Source organism: Ooceraea biroi, chromosome 1, assembly GCF_003672135.1.
Source record: "Ooceraea biroi isolate clonal line C1 chromosome 1, Obir_v5.4, whole genome shotgun sequence".
NCBI lineage: Eukaryota > Metazoa > Arthropoda > Insecta > Hymenoptera > Formicidae > Ooceraea > Ooceraea biroi.
This window is the reverse complement of record NC_039506.1, coordinates 11008344-11026534: the sequence shown is the minus strand read 5'-3', so window position 1 is coordinate 11026534 and position 18191 is coordinate 11008344. Positions and strand designations below refer to the sequence as shown.

The following is an 18191-nucleotide window of genomic DNA, read 5'->3' as shown; positions in this document are numbered from 1 at the left end:
TGTCACATCTGTCACATTCGTGCATCATGACTTGAATCGTGGTTGACAGACCTGACAGTTTTGCTGCGATCAGCTTTGACGTATATGCAAAAGACTAAATGTAAAGTTAAAAAAAGGTACGTAGCATCACGTAGTATCAGATCGAACGGCAAGAATGACGACTGTAGGTTTCTCAAGCAACAGTCACGATGTACGAATATCTAGACACAATGCATATGCCGGAGCACGTTCCGAATGCGTATGTTCCTCTCCCTTCATCTGATCGCTCGACCATTCCTCTTGTAGAACGACGTCACGCACGGAAGCGATCGCCGCGACATCCGCGAGCGACGCCTGACATTCCGCCGTGCTCCCGTCCGTCGTCGTCGACGGTTGCGTCAATGCCGAGGAGCGTGCGACGCGTTTCGCATCGCGGTGCGTGTGCCTCCTCCTCCTGCTCCGGTGGTGTTTTGTGTTTTGGGACGTGCCGCTCGCCGTCCTTTATCTCCGCCACCGCCCGTTCGCCCCGCTTCCTTCACCGTGCGTTGCTCCTGAGGTATCACAATAGTGATTCGACGTCACGATCGACGACGATCCCCCACGGACGACAATGAACGAGATGTAGATCTTGAGATCTTACGCTGCACCAGCGTTGATTGACGGCGTCGTGACGTCGAGTCTCGGAGCGAATAACTACGACGAGGAGAAAGAGGAATCTGCGTATTCCGATTCTCAATCACGGGCGATGCATCCTTGTATCGTTAATAAATCATCGACCTCGGGACATCGGTAGAGATTGCTCATCGAACGAGAAAAATGGAGATCCTCGGGGACTACGAGTACAATCCCAAGGACCTGATCGGTACCGGCGCCTTCGCCGTGGTCTTTAGGGGCAGGCATCGTAAAGTAAGTATTTGTCACCCAGTTCCGCCAAGCGTGCTTCTTGCAAGTTGGAACCACTCGAAACCAATTGCCTAAAAGTTCTTTCATGTATTCGATATCAAAATTTCATTGCAAAAATGCATTGTCCTAAAAAATGGGACTTTTCTCTAAATTAATTCTTGGTATCTACTTTGTGTAGTTTTGTCAAGACGATGGCACAAAAACAACATGGTACAATTCTTAAAGACAATTGTGATGATTTTGCTATTGCATTGAATTAGTATACTCCAAATTGCTTTGTTTCAATCTAAACTTTAACAAGTCTTATGATATTGAGACTACACATGCTAGTAACAACAATTAGATTCAGTTGCTTTGTATTTTGCAGAAACCAAATTTGGTGGTAGCTATCAAAAGTATTACAAAGAAAACCTTGGCTAAATCGCAGGACTTGCTGAAGAAAGAGATCAAAATCTTAAAGGTACATTTTTTGTAACTCTAATAAACTTTGGGAACTTTGTAGACGAAAAGTAAAGAAGAAATATAAGAAATCTTTTAAGTATTAAATGGATCAGTTAATATCATTTATCTCTTGATTGAAAAAAAGTATAAAAATAAGAAATTAAAAATAGAAAATTTGCAAACAATATTTATTATTTTCTAGGCGTTAACAAAACTGCATCATGAAAATGTTGTTGCATTGTATGATTGTAAGGTAAGATTTATATTTACGAAAAAATATTAGATTGTAAAATACTTGAGATGTAAAAATGTTAAAATTAAATAGCTTTTCTCACTTTCTTTCTCTTGATGTAGGAATCTAATCACAATGTCTTCCTGGTTATGGAATATTGTAATGGTGGAGATTTGGGAGATTACTTAAATGGTAGGCATGCACAAATAATTTTAAAAAATTGTAACAAGAAAATTATTATGAATAATTATCTTTATTTCATTATTAATAAATAATTAAATAAAGATATTTAGCAATAAACTTGTGTGCATGTGTGTGTGTATGTATGTGTGTGTGTGTGTATATATATGTATATATATATATATATATATATATATATATATATACAGGGTGTTTCCTAAGTAAGTAGACAAACTTAAGGAGGATATTCCTTGGCTTATTTTAAGAAGAAAAGGTCATATAAACATATGTCCTAAACTGCTTTGTTTTCCAAAAAAAAGTATCTGTCATTGTAAATACGTCTTGCTTGACGAGCGTTTCCATTAGCAAGACCGTATACGAAATGCATATCTGCCATTTCGGCGTTTGTGTAATTTACCATAATTAATAAAATTACTAAACTTAATAGGAACTAATAAAGTTTGCGTCAAAAATAACGTGATAGCAGTGATGCTGGATAGCGTACTTTTGCAGTACGAGTCAACAGCGATGGAGATGGAGTGGGAATGGTCTCGCGGCGGCCGCGCGGCGCAGTCTGAAACGAGTGTTCACTTGCGGCGCCGCGAGACCATCCCCACTCCATCCCCATCGCTGTTGACTCGTACTGCAAAAGCACGCTATCCGAAAAGTGAACGAAAACAGTGATGTACTTTTTTTGGAAAACAAAGCAGTTTAGGACATATGTTTATATGACCTTTTCTTCTTAAAATATGCCAAGGAATATCCTCCTTAAGTTTGTCTACTTACTTAGGAAACACCCTGTATATATATACACACATATATATATATATATATACATATATAATTTGTGTCTTTTTAACAGCAAAAGGTACACTTTCTGAAGATACTATCAGACTGTTCCTTAAACAATTGGTCCGTGCGATGAAAGTGTTGCATGCCAAAGGAATAGTCCACAGGGATCTCAAGCCACAGAATATTCTGTTGAACCACAATTGTGGCAAAGCATGTCCACAACCGCATGAAATTACGCTGAAAATAGGTAAGTATATTTTTTTTATCCGTTAATTTTTGTTACATCCATATTTCTTTGATATTTTAGATATGTTAAGCGTGTCTCTTTTTGTGTTTCAGCGGATTTCGGTTTTGCCAGGTTCCTACAGGAAGGTGTGATGGCCGCGACTCTTTGCGGATCGCCAATGTACATGGCGCCCGAAGTCATCATGTCCCTCCAGTATGATGCAAAGGCAGATCTGTGGTCCATAGGGACCATATTGTATCAGTGTCTCACTGGGAAAGCGCCACATCCCGCAAACAATCCTCATGCACTTAAGTCAATCTACGAGAATACAGTTAATCTTGTTCCCAGGTACGAGATTATATTTAGAGGTTTATTATTATCCAAATATGAAGTATAAAAAAATCCATAAAATTATAAAGGTTGCCATTACTTCGCGCAAGAAGAGTTTTGATTTATTAAAGCGGATTCTTTTCGTTCGCTCATACTGGCCACCATCTTTTCTTGTTTTATTTTAGTGAAAACTTGTCTCATAAAATTTTTGTTCTTATTGCAAGGTGAAAAAAGAGAATTATGTAGATTTTTTTCCTCTTAGTATACCACCTGGAACGTCACCCGAGTTGACGAATCTTTTGATGGGCTTGCTGAGGCGTGAGGCGACCGATCGTATGGACTTTGACCAGTTCTTCGGCCATCCGTTCCTCACAGGAGTGCGGGAAAGTCCGAGTCCGAGTCCAGTGCCCACTGAATTACCGGCGTCGCCGGGGACAATGGCGATCCCGATTGAAGAGGGGACGCCGATTGTCAATAGATCTGAACCAGAGGCGACAGAAACTCCGTGCTCCAGTCCTGAAGACGACTTTGTTCTTGTACCGAGCGATATCAGTAGCGACACTGATAATAATCCACCAGTCAAGTAAGTGCAAATTAAATGGTGGATTGAAAAATAAGAGAAGTTATAATTTCAATCAATTTTATTATTATTATTATTATAAATAATTTTCAAAGAGTTATCTAAGACGAATTATTGTGTTGGAACATGTTCTGTGAAGTAGAAATCTTAATAAGTTTAAATTTTTCATATTTTTATATTATCTGTTGTGTTAAACGTAAATTAAGTTCCTTAAAAAAATTATCTATTCTAATTATTTTTCAGGTACACTAAACAAGTAAGCAGGGAAGCTGTTAGTCCTCCTCGACCATGCTTATCGAAATTGGGCGAGTATGTTACTTTTTTTTATCACATTTTGGACATGCTAATTTATTCAGTTTTATATAATTACGCTCCTATAAAATTTTTAACTTAAATAGTGCATACTTTTTTGAATCTCTGAAATATCTATTGTATAAAAAAATTCAAACACATTTTTTTATACAACTATTCACCAGATATACCAGGCAGACGAGCAGGGAAGCCATCAGTCCACCTCGACCGTGCTACTTGCCGATTTCCGAGCCGATTCCCGTTCCATGCCAACGAAATACGACGGCTCAGCAACCACCGCAGTCTCCTTCGGCAAATGCCGCCCGCGGTAGTAGCGTTGTTCCCCGCTCCCAGCCCATTAGCATGAAACGCAGTGTGGACTCTCATAGAAATCACCCACCGGATATCGGCTCTCTCAGCCCGCCCAGCGTACAATTTGTTATTGGAACTCCTCCTGGCAGAAGGTACGGATATTCATTTGTCGAAGATATCATTTTTTTCCTTTTTCTCTCAATTCTAAATTGTCATGTCTCCCCGAGTAAAGTTGAAAAAGAAATTATCTAATTTCGACTAAGAAAAATAATTATTCTATCATTCGAAATAATTTAATTTTCTTTAGAAAAACAGTTAGTATTTTTCCCAATTTTTCTCGCTGGAATAAAGCTTACTCCCCAATTGTCACAGGTTGAGCGAGACACCGCCGCCGCCAAATACCTGGCAGGTCAGTCCCGTGGCGAGACACACGCACACACCAAGCGGAACCTCGCCGTTGCGGCGCTCAACGGGCAATAATAGCGCCTCCTCGCCGTTGCTCACAGGACCGCTGGCAGTACTCGGCTCGCCGACATCGAGAGCTTTTCAAGATAACAACAACACTCTCAGGCACTCGCCTGTTATACCCTTTGGCACCAGAGCCGTCACTCTTCCCGAGATATCTGGTAACGCTTTGTTTCATTTGTCAGAATGTTGCATTAGAACAATTTACATTGGCTGGAGCAACGTTGTGTCGATACTTGTAAAATATTATTTGTCAACAAGCCGGCAATTTACAAGCTAATAATCGCAATGTCGCAACTGCGACGTCCCTTTTTTCTCTTAGGAGAGCTTAAGGGTATCGCGCAGATAAAATACGAAAGAATCATTGTCAATTGTTTGTCCGATAGTCACAACTGTCCTCGTAAATTTTACTATCCGCTATTGCCGTCCGTAGAAGCCAGTAGTTTCCAAAGCCTCTTTCCGGACTTTCCGCCGACCGACGATCGCCCGCTGACATTCATCGCACCGGAGTTGCCGGAGGAGACTCTGATGGAGCGCGAGCACAACGAGATCTTGGCGAAACTGAACTTCGTCGTGGCATTGTGCGAGTGTGTGTGCGAGGTCGCCAGGTCTAGAGCTGGGCCGCTCGGCAACATCGAGGAACAACCGGCGCCGCTTAACAGCATCGAACAGGCTGGCAACGCGGCCACCAGGAAACGCGCCGAGCAGGTCATCCTGTTGGTGCGCGCCCTTCAGTGGCTCAGCTCTGGTCTGAATCTGGCCACTCAGGAGCTCAAAGCCGGGAGACTGCGTCCCACAACCAGCGTAAAGGAAGGTAAACAGTTGTTACAACGTGCATTACCGCTGGTCAATTTTGCGATTAATGGAAAATCGTAAATAAAGACAGAAAAGACGTGTATCGATTAAACATATTTAAATCGGGATCGAATTATGGGAATTTTTAAATTCTACCGTTGCAGTCGTCGGTACTATGAACGAAAAATTCAGGTTGTGCCTGACAGAATGTAAGCAGCTGAACAGCGTGGGACTCCTTCGCCAAACAGGAGCCACGGCGGACAAGATACTGTACAATCACGCGATTCACATGGTACGGACACAGCCGTATTTTTTTTGTTTTCAATTACGCTCATCGTTGTTCCCCGTCTTTCCGAAGCTTGAACACATACCTGCATTTTGCTTTCGACAGCTAGAAGAAAAAGTTTAAAAATTACACGGAATATTTCACTTTTACAGTGTCAGTCGGCAGCGTTGGACGAGCTGTTCGGGAAAGGCGGCGAATGTTTCCAGCGTTATCACACGGCGCAAATTTTGTTGCACTCGTTGGCGCAACACGTCAGCCATAGTCAGGACCGAGCTCTGCTCATCAAATGTACGTATCGTAACGTTACGTTTTGCCTCCCTGCCAAGAGCTTAACGTTCTCTGCAACTTGCGCACTTATTTTCGTTCAAGAACGTTGTTCCGATCAATTAAAAAGAAGAATCGATACAATCTTAATTTGTTGCAAAAGATAATTGTAATATTCGTTACATATTGCCGTCAGTACTGTAGTTTATCTTTAAAAAATAGTGAGAATTAAATTATTTCGCTGGCGCGATTAATTTTTTCCATTTTATCGCGTTCCATTGTATTTTCATGATTCATTGGCGATTTTAGACAAGGAGGCCGTGGAGAAGCGGCTGTACGTGTTGCAACAACAGGGTTACATCTACGCGACCGAGCCCACGTAGCGCTTGTGAAACACGGCAGCCGAATACGGCGGCGACAGCCGTCGAGAAGAAGTCCCGCCTGTGCAGCCGCCCGTACCATCGTACTCGATATCCTTCTTGTGTAATATATTCTGCCCTATTCTGTACAAAAGGCGAGACTGAAGCTGACGATCTCGCAGATCGAAATCGCAGCGGCGGGACTGAATTCGCGTTTAGCTTTCTTTTACCGAGGCTACGTAAAGTGAAATAAAAATAGAGAAGCTATATAGTCGCGTACGGAATAGGGTAGAGAGCGAAGAAAGTCTCCTCCCATCTATATCTATTTACTCCCTCCACCCCGCAGATTTCTTTACATGATTTATCAAAACCTAGTAAAGGCTAAGATATTAAGATTGTACACTGTATAATGTACGTGCACGTGGTCGGTTAACTAATTTTATTTCGTATATCAATCAATAAACGTGTATACTGACAGCATTGTGCGTTCAATGTAAAGGCACGTAAAGAGGTTCGTCGAGTTCCCACGGTTTGACCGCGGTGGTCAACAACGACAATTGTACAAAAGAAACATGGCTCATGAGAAGACGTAGACGCTCGATCGATTTTCTCTTCTCTTTCTTTTTAAGAAGACTAGAAGATCGAGAGAGAGAGAAAAGAACGGCAGGTCGATAAGTTTGACTTATCCCAAACTGAAAAATTTCCGTGTCAAACTTCGTCGTATGTATATACAGTGGGCGAAATCGGTGTTTGCGCGTGTCATCGTTTTGGAAGTGATCTCATCCAAAGTATCAGATTCAATTATAAATTACTGGATATATTACGTAAGTAATTAAGCCAAATAAAAAAAAGTAATAAATTCGAGTATTTTAGGAACAACGATTTCGGCTTTCTTAATATTTTCTTTCGACAGACGCAGATGCTTGATTTTGACCCGTATTATCGTATCGTTGGTACCAAATCGCTGATTCAATGTTCAACTTGATAAGCTCATCGGTAGCATTAAGCCCTTATGTATATCTTCCAACACGAAAAGCTGACTTTGTAAGCAAACGTTTCACGGAGTATCGTTCTCTCTATCTTTCTCTCTCTCTCTTTTTTTTTATCTGTGCGTTTTGCTAGGTAAACGTCTTTATTTATTCTCTTCCACGTCTTTCGTGGCGTCCGGTATCTGTTTGTTATCTCGATAAATAACGTAGTTGAGGACCGCGGCGAAAGTGGTCCACGCGAAGTACGGGATGACGAAGTAGCCGGCGATAGGGTTGACCTGGTAGAACGTGACTCCGACCGGTATCGTGCTGATCCATAGCGCCGCAATGTCGTAGAGAGCCTGCGCACGAATACAAAGCGTTAGTTTAAGTGGTACTTTCGCTCAAGGGGGATTTGGATCGCTCCGAGCGCAATTAACTTACTTTAATTTTGTACAGGATTAATGGAACGTAGAAATTCGAAACGTACGAACACGTGCTCGACTCAAGTATCTGCTTTAGGAATTCAGTTTAACAGAGAGAGAATTGGAGAACACACACGATCGTGTAAATTTTATTTATTTATTGTTTTTTTTATAGATCTATTAATAAGATGTATGTGCTGCTTTTGATAGATGCAGTCGAACACGAGTTCACGAGAGTTGGATTTAATCGACCGTGAAGCGGTTCAAAGCTTTCTCGATCGAAATCGTCGTAAGATTCATGGGACCGTTCGAGAGCGATTCGAGGACCGACCGGTCGCATAGAGCTAACTCGAAGACGAAATTTTGCTTTCTTCGTTTGTATCGTAAGTGCAATTGTACTCTAGAAAGACACCAAACTGCTAAAAGGAACTCGTAAAGCTCTAGATTGTTCGTGCAAACAAATCGTGGCTGCTTTATTGTCGAAATGAGCAATATTTTACAAAAGTATAGACTATGCGTGTCACAAAATCGTTTAAATAGTCTTGTGATGCGTAATCTCCGTTTCTAACAAATCTCGATTTTACACACGGTTTTAAAAAAAGGTAATGATTTTCAGGATTATCTTTTCTGAATTGCGATTTCATTATTAATTCCTAGTTTTTCTACTCTTACTAGTCAGTCATCTTCTAGGCGGATAATTGTGAATTATTTATAAGCGAGAGAGACGTTGATTTCAACAAGATCTACTCTGTGACTCTGTTATACGTAATGTCTTTTAATAAAATTACTAATATATATATAATAATAATAATTATATATTATTATACGAAACCTCTCGAATAGTCAGTCCCACGTTTAATTCAACATTAAATACATGTATGTGTACGCATGTGTGTGCGGATGCGGATATGCGTGCGTATATGTGCATCTATGTATGTATGTATGTATATTTATATGTACAAAACGTGATACCCAATTGATCTTGTGAGCCCCGAAGAATATCGGTGTCCACAGCCAATTAAGGGCGAGATTAACGCCGTAGATGCTGAACGGTACGGCCGCCCCCGCGAAACCACCCCCGTCTCGCCAAACGACGTACGACGAGTAGCCTATCGAAAAGTAGGCAGCAGTCCACACAGGTCCAAACAACCAGTTCGGCGGCGTCCAGGCTGGCTTTTTTAGCGACTAGAATAGGAGTAACGAATTAAGCGCAAACATCTATTACCATACAAAAGGCGACATTGCATGTTATTGTATCAATAATAGTAGCAATATAAGATGTAATTTATTGTGAACAATTGGGCATTTCCGCAATCGACGGCAAGCAGAGGGTCTAGTAGCTCTCTTACGGTTTACTTATATCCCTTTCTCGTATTCTCGTGTAAGCGAAATAAAAGTATTCCGAGATAACATATCAGTCATGTATGCACCGACCCTCGCTTCACTGCGATGCTTATGTAAGTGCGTTGGCAAGAAATCCAGGAAAACAAACTCATGAAAACCTGTCGATGTATCCTTTATTTATTTAAATATCTAAAAAGCTTTATGTAATATTCATTATTGACGGTTTTGCGATACGTTGACGTCGTGACTAAACATTAACAACCAGTTCTACCTGTGAAGATCATGCGATAAAAATATCGCTAGAAAATCGACGTTCAGCGAGAGTTATATTAAAACTGTATTACTTCACTTTTAAATGTCAACAATTAAATCGATCAATTTTTTAAATAAGAAATTATTTAGAGATCAGAAATGCTTCGCTTTTAAATATCAACAATTAAAAATCGATCGATTAATTTTTTAAATAAGAAATTATTTAGAGATCAGAAATGCCTCGCTTTTAAATATCAACAATTAAATCGATCGATAAATCTTTTAAGTAAGAAATTATTTAGAGATCAGAAATGCTTCGCTTTTAAATATCAACAATTAAAAATCGATCGATTAATTTTTTAAATAAGAAATTATTTAGAGATCAGAAATGCCTCGCTTTTAAATATCAACAATTAAATCGATCGATAAATCTTTTAAGTAAGAAATTATTTAGAGATCAGAAATGCTTCGCTTTTAAATATCAACAATTAAATCGATCGATAAATTTTTTAAGTAAGAAATTATTTAGAGATCAGAAATGCTTCGTAAAACCATGTGTGTAATTATTCGCTATAATAGATCGCAATTTTTAGATGGTTCTGTTCGTTCTACGTTCAGAATTTGCGTTTGGATATCACATTATGAAAATAATTATATTATTGCAAGTATTAAATATAATAGACAACCATGTGAGCGATTATTAATTATGATTATAAATAACATGCAATTACGGAAAATTATAACTATAGAAACAACACATAATGCTAAATATTTATAAGTATAAATATATAATTACAATTATATATATATATATATATGTATATGTACACATTATAATAATTATAAAACATATTGTAAAACTTATTATACAATAATATAATGTTGTAATTATATACATTTATGAACAATACATTCGGATGAATAAATTATTATAAATAAATTCTAGATAACAATAACGCTATTGCGTAACAGTTATATATATATATATCAGAACTCGTGAGACGTATATATATATACGTCTCACGAGTTCTGATTTTCCATAGTAAATAAAAAATGTATTGAACGATCTAAATAACATGTGTGCACTTTGCTAACCGGTCGGGTAAATCGATTTACATCCACCGGCCTTCGCCTACAATCTTCACAGAAAGAAAATTTACAATTATAACAGCCGAACGAGCACGCAACGCAATTCGCGCAAACAGCTCGCACCGATTCACACTTTTCCATCAGTGACGCAACCGCCCCGTGACGTTCGTGTCCTTGGCGCTGGCGTTTAGCGTCTAAACATCTGTAATGCGCATATATGATGTGGTCACTCACCTCGTACCAGGGTTTGAGATTTTTCTCGGCGATGATCTGGCCTATCCAGCCGCCGACGTTCGGGAGGATTGTTGCGCCCGCTAGGGGCCAATTGATGGTCATCCTGACGCCTGAAACGAACGCGAGCGCACACAACGATCCGCGAGGCACGCTCGTGGAGAACGTCGATAAGCGGACTGCTGGGATGAGTTTAGTCAGCGTCACAAAATTGTCATAAATTTTCCGGGCAGTGATGTAACTATCGTCCGGGGATTCCTCTTCATCTGGTCTCCGCTGCCAATTTGATTGATCCAGAAATTAATAAACTCCGCTCATACATACTTTATGCTCCTTTTTTATATAGAAAGATAGCTGAAACAGTACCCGACGGCTGCGTTCGTACACGCTTTCGCGCAGTCAGCGTCAGTCCGTCTTTGTTCTACGTTTAATGAACAACAAAGATAGACTGGTGCCGGCAGCGCGAAGCGTGCAAACTGAACGCAGCCTTAGTATGTATTATTATCAAGTGAAATCAAAATTGTGTCTTGTCTCGAAAAAGAATAATAAGAAAATCAAGGAGCCGTGTGCATAAAGACAAGTAAAAGCTTTTACTAGTGATTTTTCAAGTAAATACTCGCTTTCGTATGCGCAAAGGATTAAGTATCTGCTGGAAGTAGTATTTACTTAATTTTTCAGTAAATACTTAAAAATACGTATGCATAACACGAGGTATTTACAAGCAAATGCTAGATTTTATCCATCTCAAGTCTGCCCCTCGCCTATCTTATTTTCTTATCAGTCGTATCACACTATTATTGATCATATCATCATATTATTATGGAACATTGAATTCATCTTGAGCTAACACACAGTGCATATAAAAATATATATTAATTCATCGTGTGACACTTGAACACTAATAGTATTTCTCCTTTCGATCTCCTAGCATTTACTACCTATTACTAGCAAAAGATTATGCATATAAAATCTAGTATTTACTACTTATCTATTGGGTTGTTCGGAAAGTTATTTCGTTTTTTCAAGGAAAAATGAAAGGCGGTTTTTTCATATTTAGAATAAATTTTATTCAGTGATGTATTGCCCATTTTGTTCCACTACCTTTCGCCATCTTTCTGGCAACTTTAAAATTCCACGCTCATAAAAGTCCTTCTCCTTATTGACAAAAAATTGAAGCAAGTGATTTTTGACGCCTTCATTCGAATCGAAGTTTACATTGTTCAAAGAATTTTGTAGAGACCGGAACAAATGGTAATCGGATGGTGCCAGATCAGGAGAGTATGGTGGGTGTGGTAGCACATCCCATCCAAGCTGTAAAAGCTCCTGGCGAGTGACCAAGCTTGTGTGTGGTCTGACATTGTCGTGATGGAATACGACACCTTTCCTATTCGCCAATTCTGCTCGCTTCTACTTGATGGCAGCATCCAATTCATCCAGCTAACGACAATACACTTTCGAATCAATCGTCTGGTTGCTTGGTAGTAGCTCAAAAAATACGATTCCCTTCCAATCCCACCATACAGAAAGCATCATCTTCTTTTGATGAATATCTGCCTTCGATGTCGATTGAGCAGGTTCATCTTGCCTGGACCATGATCGTTTTCGCTTAACATTGTTGTAAACAATCAATTTTTCATCTCCAGTTATGATTCGCTTCAAAAATGGTTCATTTTCTTCACGTTTCAACAATGAATCGCAGATGGTAATGCGTCGAATCAAGTCAATTTCCTTTAAAGTGTGTGGAACCCAAATATCGAGCTTTGAAACGAATCCAAGGCGTTTCAAATAATCGTAAACGGTCGAATTCGATAAATTTAACTTTTCAGCAATTTCGCGTGTTGTTATACGACGATTTGCATCCACCAGAGCCTTTATTTTCTCGTCATCAGCTTTAATTGGCCGACCTGAACGTGGTGCATCTTTCAAATCGAAATTTCCAGTACGAAATTTCGAAAACCAATTCTGATACTGACGTTCACTCAATACATCTTCTCTGTACACGGTACACAATTTTTTCTCGCTTGCACTGCATTTTTACCCTTTCGGTAGTAAAAAAGCAAACTATTACGAAAATGCTCACTTTGATTTTCCATGTTTGATGTAATGCCAAAAAACAATTACTTGACAGATAGCAACACAATAAGATACTAAATGACGTCTGAAATATCAGTTGTCAAAATATAAAACGAATTTGCCGCTTAGAGTAAGGTTAAGTATCGAGGAACGCGACTAACGACATCTCTTTATGAAAAACGAAATTACTTTCCGAACAACCCAATAGCTTTTACTTATTTTTATGCATATGGCTCAAGGAATGACACGGCATCGATATATCGATAGATTTGAGTGCGAAATATTTGAGAAAAGGACTAGAATTAAAATTAAAATTGAGTTTTTGCATGGAACGCTTAATTCTACTGAATCCGTCGAAAAATACATTATATTAAGGATTTTGGTTGAAGAAAGGTTGCGTTGGCCACAATAAAAACAATATTACAAAGTATAATAATAATAAATAATTAATGATTATTATTATGCTTCACCCCACAAATTCAGAAGAAGAATAAAATTAAGAGTCTAGAATTAATCCCATAATTAATCCTCTCGCAAAGTAACAAATGAGTAACTGAACAATCCTATAGAGATTGTGTGTGTGTGTGTGTGTATGTATATTACAAATATGTGTAAGCCCGTGTAAAAGTTTTCCTCTTGTCGTTATTATGTTACAAATTACGCATTCGGTGATGTATACATTCACGAAGAAGCACGGGACTTCTCGGTATTTATGCACGATACGCGAGTCGAGTAGCAAAGTACGGGGGAAAAAAATACGTTAAAGAAAAAAGAATTAGCACTTCGCCGTGACTTCTGACTGCTCTTCTCTTCCTCGTTGTTACGCAACTTGGTGCGCTCTCATTTGCATATGCATCTAAAATTACACCCAGAACAAAGTAATAGTTACAATGAATTGTAAAAATAAACGCGATATCGGTTGCAGTTTTGCTTTACGTATTTTTGTTTGTAACACAAATATATATAATTTATAGACGTGTGTGCGTGTGTACGGACGAATTATAAACCATAAGCAGAAACTGCAAACACGAAATTCAAGTAGCAGCTTGCATAGTTTATATATACATTGCATTCTGTGTATATATAAAAATATATATATATATATATATATACACACACACAGTGCATAAGTTTCTGGCAATCGAATGTTTTACGGACTTTACGTCAGTACTTGCGTATTGTGATCCAGCATGCCAGGCCCCTATTGTTAATCTAATTGAAAGTAAATGCGTGTGTTCGGTGTACGAGTATGTACAAAAATTCCCGGAATAAACGGGTCAAGTTGGGACGACTTTTCGATCAGTCTTTCTCCGTCTCTTTAAAACAATTAAAACACCAAATGGAATTTTCGAATAATTTAAAATGAGGGATTCTTTTTAATAAAAAAGGACGAGGTGACGTAAACTGAGAAAGACAAAGAAGAAAATAAATCTTTCGATTAGTTTCGGACGCATTTAGCTAGGCTTCACAGCTTTTTTTTATTCGAGACTTATTTACAGGAGGTCTTCCAATTTTGGGAAGCAATGAAGAAAATGATAAAACATCTTGAACATTTTTTTTCCTCGCTCGAGAAAATAGACCTAACGATTCATCGAACCAATGATAGTCTGCTGTTGAAATCGGACCCGTTTACTTCGAGATAGCCAGAGTCTAAAGAGCGCTCTGGAGAACACTTGACGACGGACTTTATCTGAGAAGAAAGTCAATAAAAATACATTGTACGATTTTTCTCTCGCTCGTCGTTGCAGTCACTCGCGCCGTGCGCGTCTCAATCGCTGATTCATTCGCGTTTGACACAGAGACTAAACTACGTGTCCGTTAATGCCAGTACCAGTATTGCTTTGCAGCATAAAGACCTTGTTTCTGCAACCTGCTGCAGATTTTCTCTTTATGATTCCATGATTCTATGATCGTGTCGAGTTATAGCCAGATTCGCCGCAGGAAATACTCGGTTCTCTTGCCCTACTCGCTTTTCTCTGTCTTTTCGCTGCCTTTGTTGCTCTCCTTGTCGCGTGCGGTTCTCTCTTTCCTGTGATCGGACTTGGACGCGAACAGGTGATCCTTCACGCGCTCCTTGACGAGCTTCTGCGGAATTACCATAATAGTGGTAGTGGTGTTGCCCAGGAACAATATGAGAAACATGACGCTGAGCACTGGCACGTGCCATGTCGCTTCTGGATGATACATCAGCTTATACAACACGTATGCATTGTACAGCTGAAATAGATAGCCGACGAAGAGGAACGGCAGCAGGAAGGAGAGGCCGCGCCACATCCAGGAGTGGAATCCCTCGATGGTGATGTCCATATTGTCCCTCTCACCTAGCGCCTTCAGTCGGTAGAGAACACCACGTTGGTAGCGAAATTGCAAGTACTGGACTACACCTGAAACATTATGTTGGATTAATAATTTATTTATTATATTTATATTTTACATTTATTTTCGATCTTTAAATTAACTTTTTCTCTTTTCTATATTATTAGGAATTGTATTTGTATGTACTCCAGCATTTTTGCTGCATAGTAAAATATTTATAAATAAATTATAATATTTATGAATAAATTATAATATTTATGAATAAATTATAATATTAATTTTTTTTCAATATCGTTTAACATTGACATTATGTTAATTTATTAATACGTGCATGCACACATCAAAATGCATAAAAGTTATAATTATTTATAACTATATGTGCGTGTGTGCGTGCATGTGTGCGTGACGCATGATTTTATTAGATCACAAATAATTTCTGATGAAAATTTTTCTTCATTCCGAAAATCGTGAATATTCTGATAACTTCTGCCACGTATACTCACTGATGTACACGTTGAACCACATGAACTGATTACGAAACTCATACCAAGGTCCCGTGTTTGGCCAGACCAGTAAAACGCCAGACACTACGGTGGAGAGAAAATGATGAAATCTCCACCATCCTTTGATCCTTGAGCCATTGACTTTAAGTATACTCTCTCTTATTGTTAACGTGCAGTAGTACCAGACCAGGAGAAACATAAAACTGAGTTCTAACGTTCTGAAATAAGGATACAATATATTATGATAACATAGTGATGTATATTTACATATTTATAAATTTCAAGAAAGCAACGCAATAATATTAATAATGCTGAATTGTGATATTCATTCAGTGTGATCTCACCTTACATTAATGAGCAGATTTAGCACAGACAACACGAATCCAATTACTGACAAAACTAATTTAAATTTCTCATACTCGTCCTTATATTTGAACCTAAAAGCAAACAATTATTTAAATATATATATATATATATGAAATTTGATTCTAGGTTGGGTAATAAGATGCGTGGGGGGAGGTACTGGGAAGAAGAGAGGATGCAAGAGTGCAGGATATGTGGAAGGGAAGAGGAGTCGTGGAAACATATTTGGGAGGAATGTATAAAGTGGCGAGAGAAGAGTACGTGGCAGGAAAGGGTATTAGAAGTACTAGGGGAGGAGGGAGAGGGGGAGAAATGGATAAGGGAGTTGAAGGAATTGAGGGGAGAGAAGGGGAATGAATGGAGAAGTGAGAGAGAATGGAAAGATGATGAGTGAATGAGCGAAGATATTATAGTTATTGCAAACGGAAGTGAAAGGTCTTAGATTAGGGCTTAGAATAGGACTTAGATTAGATTAGGGCAATGTAGAGTAGGTAAAAGGCGTGTGTGTGCGTAGTTAGGTTAGTGAATAGATAGTGTGTAAGGACAAAAATGTAAATAGTAAATGTAAAAAAATGTAAATGTATATGTAAAATGTTTGGCGGCGTGCAATATTTGTAACCCTAAGGGGAATCCAAGGGGGAATCAATAAACTATATATATGAAATTTGATTCTCAATGACGATAGATACTTGTCACTTTTGTTCAATATCGAAACATTAACGTTGCCCAGGATAATTTGGAGGTATGTGCCATTTGATTTTGGTAAGGTTTGCTCTATTTCATAGAGCTGTTGCTCCCTCCTTGCCATCGACTCCTTCACGTCTTCTCGTGCGTTTGTATTCAAACTGAAAATAAATAAAAGAAAATCAATCATTTAATCTCAGTGGTGAGCAGAAATTCTAAATGGCTCTATCAAGATATTTGATAACTGGGATTACTAGTTTCTTTCACTATATAATTAATGTTTTCAAGAATTTCATTAGCCATTTTCTCCAAAACATTTAAGACATTAACTTACTGTATCAGGGATTTGGATATTATACCCAGTCGATACTTTTGGTGAGAGATACCCTTGACACATTTTGCTTGTAATTCACCAACTTCCTCCAATTTTGCAAGATACTCCCTGTTTAGTGCCTACAAATAAAACTTTCTTCAAAATATTGTACAATCTTTTGCCTCATTACTGACTAATATAAATTATTATTATAGATTATAAAGAATTTGATAATTTCTAATTTTTATATCAATTATATTATTTATTTAATTAATGATTATTTACATAACGTTTCTTCATATTACAACATTCGTTCATTTTTCATATTTTCGTGTCTTCATATTCTACTCATTATTTTATCATTGTAAAATCATCGCGACTTTTCCGGAACGCTCAGGAATAATCAATTACTCTTTCGAGTCTATTAAAATTCTGCCATATCATTATCCGTCGTTATTAACCCGATCAGGAATTAAGACGGAAGCCGCAGAGTGCCGCAAATCACTTATACGTGACTTATCGTTAGACAAACGGCAAGGTCACGGTATCACGTGATTCGCGAGATCATCAAAATCGCAGCTTTTTTTGCCGGTCAGCTTAGGCATTTGCGATCATCAGCTGCGGGACAACGAGCATAACCTCACGAATCGCGCGAAATCGGTCTTGCTCGTCGAGCGGAATCGAAATCGCGCCGTCTCACCTCGAGCTGCTTGTAGTCTTGCCGCAGGTCGTCCCAATCCTTGAGGCAGGACTCGGCGTCGATGTCGTCCATCGCGTCACGAGGAGTTCGTTCTTAAAACCGAAATCTCTATCGAGCGTCGCGGAACGCGTACGACGGCACCTCTCCCGCACTTTCTGCACTTGGTGCTTGCAAAAAGACGCGAATCGAGAAACACGGGAAGTAAAAAGTCAAAGGAGAGTGCGAAGGAGTCGAGAGTGTAGGAGAGTGCAGGAAGGATTCGAGTCGAGATGCAGGACGGTGTAGTCTCGAGTGCACACGTCGTCCTCGGCCACCTTCGACACGCGTGTAGAGAGGTGGAATGTCGTGATCGGGAGCGAAAGTCCAGGGAACAATCGGTGCACTTGACAGAGCGATCGATGCCCCTGCTGATAACACTGATAACAGAACGGGACGGGACCCGACTGCGACAGGTAAACGCTGATGAACCGAAGGGAACACCGCGCGCCGATGAGC

General features: G+C 39.1%; 3 protein-coding genes across 3 annotated transcripts; 1 reads left to right on the top strand and 2 right to left on the bottom strand.

The window, feature by feature from the left end:
- The first annotated feature begins 8 nt into the window (after nucleotides 1-8).
- On the top strand, nucleotides 9-6912 carry LOC105284765 (serine/threonine-protein kinase ULK2). Its single transcript, XM_011348520.3, has 15 exons — nucleotides 9-116; nucleotides 286-885; nucleotides 1250-1342; nucleotides 1526-1576; nucleotides 1678-1747; nucleotides 2598-2774; nucleotides 2867-3101; nucleotides 3346-3666; nucleotides 3907-3972; nucleotides 4140-4418; nucleotides 4639-4892; nucleotides 5165-5545; nucleotides 5691-5818; nucleotides 5965-6100; nucleotides 6386-6912. Exons 2-15 carry the CDS (start codon nucleotides 796-798, stop codon nucleotides 6457-6459), a joined length of 2355 nt encoding a protein of 784 aa, XP_011346822.2. The 5' UTR covers nucleotides 9-116; nucleotides 286-795; the 3' UTR covers nucleotides 6460-6912.
- LOC105284764 (translocator protein) lies at nucleotides 6861-11044 on the bottom strand (the record flags this gene model as incomplete). The annotated part of the gene is made up of 3 exons (XM_011348518.3): nucleotides 6861-7765; nucleotides 8801-9013; nucleotides 10748-11044. Coding segments are annotated over 3 exons (708 nt in total), but the record flags the coding sequence as incomplete, so codon positions are not given.
- Nucleotides 11045-13249: 2205 nt separating this feature from the next.
- Nucleotides 13250-18126, bottom strand: LOC105284766 (transmembrane protein 120 homolog). Its single transcript, XM_011348521.3, has 6 exons — nucleotides 17697-18126; nucleotides 17018-17136; nucleotides 16689-16844; nucleotides 15981-16073; nucleotides 15637-15854; nucleotides 13250-15201 (listed from the first exon to the last, which is right to left on the bottom strand). The coding sequence occupies exons 1-6, from the start codon at nucleotides 17766-17768 to the stop codon at nucleotides 14780-14782; spliced, it is 1080 nt and encodes a 359-aa protein (XP_011346823.1). The 5' UTR covers nucleotides 17769-18126; the 3' UTR covers nucleotides 13250-14779.
- Between the last annotated feature and the right edge of the window lie 65 nt (nucleotides 18127-18191).